Source organism: Cervus elaphus, chromosome 20 (genome assembly GCF_910594005.1).
Source record: "Cervus elaphus chromosome 20, mCerEla1.1, whole genome shotgun sequence".
Classification (NCBI taxonomy): Eukaryota; Metazoa; Chordata; class Mammalia; order Artiodactyla; family Cervidae; genus Cervus; species Cervus elaphus.
In genome coordinates this window covers 53,744,909-53,757,425 of record NC_057834.1, presented here as the reverse complement: position 1 = coordinate 53,757,425, position 12,517 = coordinate 53,744,909, and the positions used below count along the sequence as shown (strand labels likewise).

The window sequence follows — 12,517 nt, the reverse complement described above, 5'->3', positions numbered from 1 at the left end:
CAGGAAATCTCAGGGCTCAGTAAATCTTTTTTTTTTTTTTTTTTTAATACAATAAATGTGACAGTTTTAGGAAAAGTGAGCTCTTTTGAAAGATGGTCTTCTAGGCTTGTATTCTTATACCTTTATGCAAGAGAAAAAATTCAGCAAAAGATAGGCAGGTAGGTGGATGGATGGAAAAAAAGGAAGAGAAAGAGGTATTCTAGCACAGTGCTTATTGTTCAGGTTCTAGACCCGGATTAATTGGGTTCAGATACCAGGTCTGCTACTTCCAGTGATACAACCTGGGCCAAGTCACTTCTCTATACCTCAGCTCCCTACCTATAAAATAGTAATGATAATAATATCGACCTTAAAATTTTCATGAGGCGTAAGTGAAAATGTATAGCATGTGTGTGAAAGTGAAAGTAGCTCAGTCGTATCCAGTTCTTTGTGACCCATGGTCTATACAGTCCATGGAATTCTCCAGGCCAGAATACTGGAGTGGATAGCTGTTCCTTTCTCCAGGAGATCCTCCCAACCCAGGGACTGAACCCAGGTCTCCTGCATTGCAGGTGGATTCTTTACCAGGTGAGCCACAAGGGAAGCATATATGTACAATATAATAATTATCATTATAAAATAGCAGTCCTAGTAATCATTGTTCTCTATTTCTCATTTTCTTTTCATTCTTACATCTTCCTTTCAGAAAAGGCAGAAAAAGGGTTTGGGTTTTTTTTCCCCTACCTCTATACTTGCTATCCCTGGTGGAACTAGAAGACAGTAGACTTTTTAAAATTTAGCCTCGTTTTGTATTTCAGGAAGCCAGATACCGTTTTATGAACACATTTAAAAACATTAACAAAGAAAAGAATTTGAGAAATTGGCATTAAAAACTATCATTAAAAACTTAATTTTAAAGACATGGAGTTTGCAGTATCAATGAAGAATTTACTTTAACATTTTGAGAGAGTCCAAATAAAGTTAATTTCATTAAGAAGCACAGTTTGAAATAAAGTTTTGTATAGACTGTTGAATACTCTTATCAGTTGAGTATTCTAAAATTTCATGTATTCGATGATGGAGAGTGTAAAATGAACAATAAAAAATAGAAAATTAAGCTGATTCACACATTCTATGTGCTTGATCCTGGGATTAAATCTATAAAACCACAGCTTTGCCCCTAAGATAACTGACAAACTTCTATGTTTAATAACCGTATAAGATATTTTAAAATAATTTTTGTGCTATAGAAGGTGTTTTACTATGAAATATATAGATTCTGATTGTCTAGAGAAGATTACAGTTTCACAAACAAGTGGACTGCAGTTTGGCTTCTTTTGTCTTAGAAAACGCCTGACTTTAACCAAGGAGCCAGTTTGGAATTAAGCTCATATGTATCTTTTTCATTGATTTCATAGAGCTTAGGAGGTAGAGGAAGCAATGAAATGCTTTGCTCTTGAGTCTGGGTCTAATGGGAAATGACCCTTGAGTAACAGCATTTGTATTAAGCTAGTTGGATTGAACCGTTTGGGGAATTTCACCAGGCTATCTTACAGTCATAGTAAAGAAGAAAAGTGGGACATGGTTATGCCCGTACTTTGCCTCTGAGGAAAACAGATTTTTTTTTTTTAAGTTTATGACATCTATAGGTGTGATTCTAAGACTAGCAATTTCTAAAAGATAAGTTATGTGATGAAATTCTTATAGGTACAAAGAATGTTCTGAGCAGCTCGAGATTTTTAAAAGATGTATATGATTAATAATTGGATGGAACACATAATCACATTTGTAGAGTGCTAAGTAAACTAAGAAACATCAAAGAATTTCCTGAATTGCCAAAGCTCTAAAGGAGTTTAGATACTTCAGAGAGCTCAAAGAGCTTTTAAGTTTGTGTTTGGAGCAAGAGCAGTGAGAAGGGACAGGTAGGCTTACTGTGAGAAGACGTTATTGGTAGTTCTTTACAGGCAGGAATCAGTTCTATGTCATTCTTAGTTTGTGTCTGTAGTCTTGAACTGGAATAATTACTTTTCCAACAATAAAAGATAAACAGCTTCAAGTGAGGAAAATTAAATTTTAGAAAGATGAAGAGCTCATGAGAGTATCATTCACTTTAAATGAAACTAAATTTTCAAGACATAGTTGAGTTGCCCTCCCAGAAGTTAAAGGGACTCTCAGATGTGATCCCAGGGTTATTGTCAGTATTCTTTGTGAAACCATGAATGTGGGAAGTACCAAGAGACTGAGGCGAGACAAATGTTCCAGTTTCCAAAAAGGCGTAGATTGTGAAAATGCAAGTCCACTTCCCTGACTTTAAGCTCTGACGACATTTGAAGAGATTGTAAACAATAAAATTAATAAAATATTGGAAGTGTTCAGAAAAGAATGGGATGATCTTCATGAATCAACTCAAATGTATAAGAACAAAACATGCCAAACTGACCTCATTTTTTTCTTCTTTTCTATTTTATAAGTACTACTGGATTAGACAATAGTAAAGACTTGTCATATCTTGACTTTGGCAAGTGATTGACAAAGTCTCCTAGACAATCTTTATGGAAAAGGCAGTGAAATATTGGCAATTAAATTGATTTACAGCTGCTTGCATGACCACACCTATGCCAGCATGCCACAGTGTTTACCTAAATAATAACCAGTGACTCTGTACACTGATTCCTTAAAGAGTAAAGAAAGTAAAAGTCACTCAGTCATGTCTGGACTCTTTGTGACCCAGTGGACTAATACAGTCCATGGAATTCTCCAGGCCAAAATACTGGAGTGGGTAGCCTTTCCCTTCTTTAGGTGATCTTCCCAACCCAGGGATCAAACCCAGATCTCCCGCATTGTGGGCAGATTCTTAACCAGCTGAGCTGCCAGGGAAGCCCAAGAATACTGGAATAAGTAGCCTATCCCTTCTCCAGTGGATCTTCCCAACCCAGGAATTGAACTGGGGTCTCCTGCATTGCAGGCAGATTCTTTGCCAACTGAGCTATCAGGGAAGCCCCCTTAAAGAGTAATGGTAGTGAATATTAATTGGCATACATCCAGAAAGTGTGAATTTGAGTCATGAGTTCTTTTGATTATGGATTTATTCATGTGATTGAGAGTTCAGTTATAGACTTTTCCTCTCCTAAGCTGTATTTGTAAGCTTTATAGATCTGTTTTTAAGTTTAATAAATCAACTTGACTTACAAGTCACTTAAAAGTCAAAGAATAATCTTAGCACTTTGAAGCAAAGGCTGACTGAGTAAAAATGCAATTATGAAGAGTCTTTTTTCTCATTTGTGTAACAATTGCATTAATCCCAAATATATGTTTTTCATCCTCTTGAAATGTCAAGTTGCTGTGAAACTTTCTTAAAACAAAAGGCAGACTTTCATATATAATTCAGTAATATAGATAATCTCTCCATTGTCTCTGTGAGCTAATGTTTCTGTTGGCCTTCTGGTAATTCCACAGCCACCTGCCTATTTAGGATATTTGTACTTTAAAAAAACAAAACAAATTTCCTGGAACTGCGTCAAAGAGGGAAGCATAATATTCCATCCCCTTAACGAAAGCTTTTTTGGTTTCTTGAAATAAGGACATTCATGATGACTGCTACATCCAATATATTTTATTATTATTATTAATTTTTAAGAATGCCAATCTATATAATTTGTTAATCTTTTATCATTGACATTTTATTGATGTTTGTAATATTTTTTCCCAACATCAGAGAAATGTGATGACATCTTTGAATAGTTTTCATACTTTAAATAAAATATCCCATTTATGAAATTGTACTTCCGTTTTTCTTTGCAACTGTTCATCTCAGTGTTGCATCCAGAGTCCTCGTAGAAGTTGAGGGTAAAGATTAGGAAGCAGTTCTTACTCTGATAAATCTAGGTGTCATTCTTTAACTCTTTCTGCTTTAATGATTCTCTCAGTCTTAAGATCTTGTGGGCCCTTGAAACAGAAATTGAATTCATTTCCCCTGTTGAGAGCCCCTCATACTGTAATTTGTGATCCATGATTTTTATTATGGCTTTGTCTTTAATTACATCTAATTCAATGGCTGTTGCTTTTATAGATTGGTAGATTAGCACTCAATGTGAGTTTTTAGCATTTTATAGTTATCTGTCTGAGTCATGCCATATTTTATAGTAAAGCTTCAAAAACTTTTTTAAACTTTGAATTTAATAAGTGTTTACTCAGATTGTCTTCTTTAATAAAACAGGCATTATCCTTTATCTAGATTAAATCTATTTTTGAAAATATGTTGGATAGCAGGTTTTGAAGTCTATATAATTTATTTTAGGTAGAAAAAAATGATTCATTCTCTGTCTAGTCAAAACGCTAGCCAAACCTCCACAGACATCACTAAACACTTTCAAGCACTTATGTAACAATCCATCAAAGCTTTTGTATAGTGATTATTACAATGCGATCAAAACACTTTTTACCTAGTTTTCAAAATATTTAATAAACTCATAATTGGGTTTGGTTTTGTTCAGTAAGCAATGTGACTGTACAGTACTGATTATGAATTGGGTTTTTCTTCTACCCAGCAATGAATAAGTACTGTAATAAAAAAAATGAAATAACATGAATCCGTCTAAATTGGACTTTGGTTGGTGGGGCCACTAAATGTCCTGACAGAAGCAGCCTCAGACCACAGATTGTTCAGTGTTATCCTTGTAAATATCCTTCAGGTTTCCTTCTTTGATCACAAGGTTTCCCCCTTCCTCAGTATCTATTTTTGACAATGCAAAACAGGGACCTTTTGGTTTGTGTTTATTAGTTTAGAACATGAATGTTATCTCCAAACCTTAGAAGCACTCTGATTTCCTGCTTATTTTAGTACTCGCTCATACAGGTTATGTTTATTTATTTATGTGAGAAAAGAGAGGATTAGAAATGCTATGTTATGAAATAACAGTTGAAAGAATGAACTGATCTGTAGTAACCTTTTGAATTATCTAATTTGGCCATAACTATATTGTTTGAAGTAAAGTGTACATTTTAATCAACCAGTCATTTCTTATTCAGTAACATAATCTGTTTTGTTTTAGCATTGCTCTTTTTGAGTTACTGAAATCTTATCTAATGAAAAGTGTTTGTATTGTTTTGAGTTCAACCATTATTACAAATTCACTGCTACCAGATTTCTGCAGCTCCCTATTTTTCTGCTAATATTTCTTTGATACCCCTAATATTCTTCTTTTTAATCTCCCATTTTCCCCACAAATAAGAAAGAAACCTTTCATTCTTACTCATTTACGTGGTATCTAGGAGTCAAACAAATGGACAGAGAATGCCTGTTCCATCTAGTGATAGGCAGAAGGTTCTTAATAGGACCCATTTGGCATGTTAGAGATGAGAAAGATGGGCTCGTGGGCAGAACATAGTTTGAGAAGGGGAAGGGTGGGTGAGTTTGGGACTGAGATGGTCAGAGCTGGAACATGTAGGTCTTGCTAGGCCCTGTTTAGAAGTTTGAATTATATTCAAAGAGCAGCAAGAAGTCGTTAGGTGGCTCTAGACAGAGTAGCGATCATCTGACTTATGTTTTAAAATCCCATTCTGGCTTCTTTGGGCATGATGGAAGCAGGAAGGAACCAAAAATGGGTGCAAGGGAATGAATTAGAAGGCTTCTGCAGAATTCCAGGTGAGAAATCATGGTGGATTAGCTTAGGGTGGTAGCAATGGAAATAGAAGAAGTAGGCAGTTATGGGATATGTGTTGAAGGGAGAACTGACAAAAATTGCTAATTAATTGCATTAAGGGATAGAAGTAAAAAGAAGAAATTGAGGATGACTTCTAGGTTTGTTCTATTGGATTGTTGTTCCTGTTCAGTGGACTGCAGCATGCCAGGCTTCCCTGTCCCTCACCATCTCCCAGAGTTTGCCCCAGTTCATGTCCATTGAATCAGTGATGCCATCCAGCCATCTCATCCTCTGTCGCCCTCTCTTCCTTCTGCCTTCAATCTTTCCCAGAGTCAGAGTCTTTTCCAGTTAATCAGCTGTTTGCATGAGGTGGCCAAAGTATTGGAGCTTCAGCTTCAGCAGGATTGTAGTAATTTTCTAAGATTAGAGGAGAGAAATGTAATGGGAGAGGATAGAATTAAGAGTTCTGTTTTGGTCATCTGAAATTTGAGGTACTTATTTATCTGCAATATAGATGAAGGAGTCTGATGCATTTGGAGTCTGGTGGAGTTAGGTCAGGGATAGAGACCTGATAAGAATTTGGAACTTACCTGTTTAGGGATTGTACTTATAGTCATGGGATTGAATGAAATTACCTTGGATATTTGACTCTCTGACCCATACCTCCTCTCTCTCTTGCCATGTAAAATTATGCCCACATTGTATATTACAGGTGTGTATTTTAATTATAGTACCTGTAATAATTTGGTACACTTATGTTATTTTGAATAAAATACTCTGATTTCTTTTATCCTATTTATGGCTAAATGGTTTAAGGGTATTCATTAACTAGCATTGATATTTAACTGAAGACCTAACAATTATTTATTTTGTCTTGTTTTTTTTTTGTTGTTGTAGGCAAAGTCATTAATAAAGATTTGCGACATTACCTAAGTCTTCAGTTTCAGAAAGGATCAATTGACCATAAACTGCAGCAAGTGATCAGAGATAATCTTTACTTGAGAACCATTCCATGTAAGTATAAGATAGAATCAAAGAAATGTGGCCAGGATCTCTTTATTTAATCAAATATCCAGAAATAATTCTCTAGAGAATCTCAATACGAAATTGTGAAGATTAAGTTGGGGCACTGGAATGAAACAAAAATTGGATAAAGAGAAAATTTTTCAGAGGACTTTCAAGGGTTTGGTTTTTAAAAATAGAAAAACTAGCAGATTCTATATTGTGACTTTTTAAAAAATTCATTAGACTTTAAGAATTTAATGATATAAATGTACATGTTGCTAACTAAATTTTTTCCCTGGAAATCAATTTCTAAAACCTATGCCGTTAAGACTTTTGCTCTTCATGCTTGTATACTGAGAACATTTTGTATTAATTGTTAGGATGTTGCTGATTTTAAAGTCTGCCCTTTCCCCAGAGGAAGACAGGAGAGAGTGTGCAGTGCCTGCTGCCTCCAAAGTCTTATCTGGATGTTGGTGTATCCATTCCAGTTTTAATAGTTTTCATAGGAGCTGCTTGTCGTTGTAATTGTGTTTTTGGCTTTTTTTTTTTTTTTTAAGCACATAATAAATCATGTAAGCTTGGTTTAATTAGTGTAGGTCTGGGGAAGAAGAAAAGCAGTAAATAATAAAAGGGCCTAAAAGGACATTCTGATTTGTTTTACTTCTCAGTATATTTGTAACTCCTTATGGATACTAGCTTTTACACCATCTCTGGAATTCTTTATATCTTTATCTTGTTATTTAATCTCACACAATGTCCAGTTCATCCCCAAGCCTTCCTAATTATGCTTCTGAAATACCTATCTCTCTGAACTATCATAAACCCTCCCTCTTTCTTACTTAGACTATGAACAACAACAACAAAAATTTGCCATTATGTAGTTTCAAAGAACTAAGTAAAACTGACTTCAAAATCTTGATTCTAGCATTATACTAATTGGTTCACTTGGGCAGATTACTTAAACTTCCTAAGGTTTCAGAATCTCCATGTATAAAATATGAAATCATAAGGCTCACTTCATATAGCTATTAGAATTAAAGTGAGAGTATAATTGTAAACCACTTGATCTGGAGTAGGTACTCAAGCAGTGTCTGTCCCCTTGCCCCATTCTAACTGTATCCCCTGCCTCCCATGTCACCTCAGTCTAGTCCATCTTTAAAGTATACGTCTGATTTTTTTCTTTGTTTCTTAACTTTAATTTCAAACTTTTAATTATTTTTCTGGTTAAAGTTAATAACACTATTGTATTATGAGGTTTATAGGATATATAGAAGTATATAAAATGAAATTATTTGCAAACACAAGTAACAGAGAAACAAACTGAACTATAGTGACTCATACCTAGGGCACGTCTGATTCTTGCACATCTGTAGTATAGTTTATTCTTCAGAGAGTCCTATTTACTATGAGTCTAGACTTCTTAACATGGTATAAAATTTTTGTTTTAAAATATGACCCCTTATCTATGCTATCCTCCTATAAATCTACCTTATCAGATTTCAGAATTGCAAGTCCTGCCTTTTTTGCATTTGCCTGATAAATCTTTTTATTCTTTTATCTTTCTGAATCTCACTCTGCTTCCCTGGTGGCTCAGATGGTAAAGAATCTGCCACAAGGAATAAATCTTACTATTCTTTTATCTTTCTGAATCTGTGTTTTATAAATAGTGTTGAACTTTGTACCCAGTGTGAAACTTTATATTTATTGACTTGATCAATACCTTTCATCTCAGTTTTGTCATGTTTTCGAATTTTGTAGCCAATGTGAAACTTTGTATTTATTGATGTGATATCTCCAGCCCCATTTTGTCATGTTTTTCTGTTTTACCTATACGCATGGGTGCGTGCTTTTCACTTTAGTCATGTCCAACTCTTTGTGACCCCATGGAGTGTAGACTGCCAGGCTCCTCAGTCCATGGGATTCTCCAGGCATGAATACTGGAGTGGGTTGCCATGGCCTCTTCTAGGGGAGCTTCCTGGGTCTCTTGCATTGGCAGGCAGGTTCTTTACCACTAGCACCACCTGGGGATCCGTATTTTACCTATATACAAGTCTTTTATACAAAAAAGCCTTTCACTGTGTAATCTATTTTATTTGATCTCTCTTTTTAGGAAGAGTTATACCTTTATTCTAATGGCTACCTTTATATAGTACTGTGTTCCTCCTTCCTTTTATTTGATCCTACCATGAGCAATACTAAAATTATACAGTCATTTCTTCTTCATCCTTCCTTCTCCCTCTCCCGTCATCTGACCTCAGGTACTATCTTTTATTCCCACAAATATAAGGTAATTAGCAAGCTTACTCTTCTTTGCATATTCTTTCCGCATTCTCCCTGTTTTTTGATCCTGGATCTGTATCTATGTTGGTAATGCAAGCAACCATTATGTACTGCCCTCTCCCCTTTATAATCATTTATTCTCCATTCTATGCTTAGATACATGATTAACCAAACTACCAACCCTACGTTGTTGTTTTTTCAATAATTCTGGTTGTCTGAAGCTTGTTCTGTACCAGATTTCCATGAAGGGTTCACAGAATCATCATATCAATTGTCTGTGATCTTTATACTTTAAAAGTTTGTTTGGAAAAAAAATAAAATAAAAAAAATAAATAAATAAAAGTTTGTTTGGATGGATATGAGATTTTTGGCTCATAACTTCTTGCCCTGTCTTAATTATCTAATTGTCTTTTGGAATAAAGCATTGCTCTTAAAAAAAAAAAATCGGAACACAATCTGAGCTTTATTCCCTCCTAAGTAACTTGGGGTTTCTCAGGGCAGCATTTTTATTTTCATAGCTCTAGAGCTTCCTCTACCCTTGTTAAAGCAAGTTAATAAAAATATGTACTTGTACTTTCTGCTACCCTCTGCCACTTTTACTTGAATCTTCTTTTTAGCTTACATTTATTGTCCCAGTTTTGCAGTTTCTCCCCAGTGTGGGGTTTTGCCCTAGAAAGGAGCTCAGGTTTATTTGTTTTAATTCATAAGTTCCAAACGGCTATAGTCATTTCAGATCCTAATAGGAACTTCTGACTTACAAATTGAACTGTCTAAAACCCTTCCAAGAATCTAGAAGCCCTTATGCATCAGTAGCAGTTAGTAAATTGGATGGTCACATCTGGTCTCTAAGTGTGATTCTTTACTGAAAGATACTAGATCTTTCTGGAGAAAATTCTGATTCCTAACCTAGAGTAAGGAAAGTGCAGGGTGAGGTTGGAACGTCCACTTGTACTAGAAAGTCTGTTTAAAAAATTGGGGGGACATAGCAGAAGAACATTTAGGAGAAAAGCCACCTAGTAGGGGTGCCCACTGACAAAACCTGAGACAATTTAAATAACGAAATTAATGAGAGAAAGAGACTTCTACTGTTGTCAGACATTTCACAGAGCACAACTGTGATCCCTAAGAGAATAGGAAGGAGATTGCACACAACAGAATCCTGTAATTTCATCAACTTTTTGCCTGGAGGAACTTTTGAGGCTATAACACATGGAGGAAGAGCCTAGGCTGAGTTTAGCAGACTCTGAGTTAAGGGTACAGAAATATGTGTTCAAGAATTCTGAGATGTTAGGAATTTGCAGGGCTGGGTATCAGAGAGGAAGAGATATAAAGAAAGCTCAGGCAAACTGCATTAGGTGCCTACTTGGATTTATTGCTGAATACTAAGCTGAGAACGTGACTTCACAATGCAGGCAAAGAACTCTCTGTGAGCTGTAAGGTTAAAATCCCCAGAGCTTACACAGGGCCAAGAGTAATTTGAGTTCTAACCTGAGTGGAGAGACCCCATAAGAGTCATGGCTTAACTAGTAGTGTTAAAGAGGCCATAGATTTAGACCCACTTTAACAAAGTTTAATTTAAAAAGTCCCAAAAGGATCAAGTGAATATGCATGTAATTTATCTAGTTAGCAAAAATAAAGGAAGAGAAGGGGGAAAAGGGGGGGAAATAAGAACTCTTTAAAGGAAAACAAAAAAAATCTAGACACTGAATAGCATCATATTCATAATGTCTAGTGTCTAATAAAAAATTACTAGGCATAAAACAAAATGTGACTCATAATTAAAAGAAAAGTGAGCTGATTAAAAAAAAAAAAAAGAAATAACACAGATAATGACCATACCAAAGATTTTAAAGTTATCTCATAAACATGCTCAAGGATTTAAAGGACAAAATGAACAGAATGAAGAGAAAACAAGATACATATTTTAAAAAGGAACTATATGAAACTTCAAAAACTCACTGGATGTGTTTAACATAGCAGATTAGAAACTGCAACAGAAAAGATTGGTGAACTGGAAGACCTAACAGTATAGATTAATCAAACAGAAACATGGAGAGGAAACAGAATACAAAAGTGAACTTTTAAAAAGCAGTGAGAGAGACAGGGACAGTTCTACTTTTGCCACAAAGCACTTCCTCCTACTGGGTTTAGCCTCATCATAAATAATTGGGCAAGATATCGAAAGCATCTGTTTTCAGACCTTGGATTACAGACAGAACAGGACTGTGATCTCTTCATATTGACCTATGGTACGCTCTCCAGCCAAAGTGGGGGAAGCAGAACAAATACTTGAAAAAATAGTGGCTGAAATGTTTCCAGGTTCAGTGAAAACTATAAACCAGTAGATCTAAGAGTATCAACAAACCTCAAGCAGTAGAAACATTATAAAAAAAAAAAAAAGTCAATGTACATTGTAATCTAATTGCTGAAAACCAGTGATAAAGAGAAAATAGGAAAGGCAGACAGAAACAGAGATCATACAAGGGAATATAGATTAACTACAGACTTATCAACAGAAACAGTACAAGCTGGAAGCCAATCAAATGTTATCTTCAAAATCCTGGAAGGAAAGAAAAAGATGCCAACCTAGATTTGTATACAGTAAAAATATTCTTAAAAATGAAAAGAAATAAATTTTTGAGACAAAAAAAGGATGAGGGAATTTTTCTCCAGTAGACTTGTACTATAAATAATAGTAAAGAAAATTCTTCAGATGGAATGCAAATGATTTCAGAATGAGAACTAAAAGGAAAATAGAAGACTTCATAATTACATTTAAGATAGATCCTAATGGACTTAGAAATCATTTACAGAAAGATATATAGAAAATCTCCAAATATTTGGAAATTAAATTTCTACACTTCTAACTAGTGAGTTAAAGAATAGGCCACAAGAAAAATTACAAAGTATCACACATTTCATTACAGTATATCAATTTGTGGGGTGTTACTAGAGCAGTATTTAGAGGGAAATTTATAGTAGTGAATACTTACATTAGAAAATAATAAAGATCTCTATCAATGAACTAAATTTCTACCTTAAGAGCAAAGTAAACCCAAATTAAGTAGCAGGAAGGGAATAATAAAAAGCAGAAATCAATAAACTAGAAAATAGAGAAACAATAGAAATCTGTGAAATTCAGAGCTGCTTCTTAAAGATTAATAGAAGTGATAAACATTGGGAATGAGAGATAGTATCACTGAAAATCCTACAGAGAGGTTAAGTGGATAATGAGTTTTCTAAACTACTTATGCCAGTAAACTCAACAACTCATATGAAATGTATAAATCCCTTGGAAGACAAAAACTACCAATGCTCACTCAGGAAGAAATAGAAGAACTGAACAGCCTTGTATCTATTAAAGAAATTAAATTTGTAGTTTTTCATTTTCCTGTAGAGAAAACTTCAGGCCCAGATGGTACTGGTAAATTGTTCCAAATATTTAAAGAAGAAATAATGCCAATTCTATACAGCTTCTTCTGAAAATTAGAACATTTCCCAACCTCACTCCATGATCTGAGCATCATCCTGATTCTAAAGCCAGATGAAAACATTAAGAGTATTAGACCAAAATTTTTCATGAACATAGGCTCAAAATCCTTTATTTTAGC

At 34.8% G+C, this 12,517-nt stretch overlaps 1 protein-coding gene across 5 annotated transcripts in view; it reads left to right on the top strand.

Annotated features, from left to right (window-relative positions):
* The window catches only part of MAGI3 (membrane associated guanylate kinase, WW and PDZ domain containing 3), a 245,380-nt gene that overhangs the window by 134,718 nt on the left and 98,145 nt on the right, over positions 1-12,517 (top strand). For all 5 annotated transcript variants that reach the window (XM_043876802.1, XM_043876801.1, XM_043876803.1 and 2 more), the window contains exon 2: positions 6,519-6,635. In XM_043876802.1, coding sequence (XP_043732737.1) covers positions 6,519-6,635 — 117 coding nt within the window. The remainder of the gene's footprint in view (positions 1-6,518; positions 6,636-12,517) is intronic.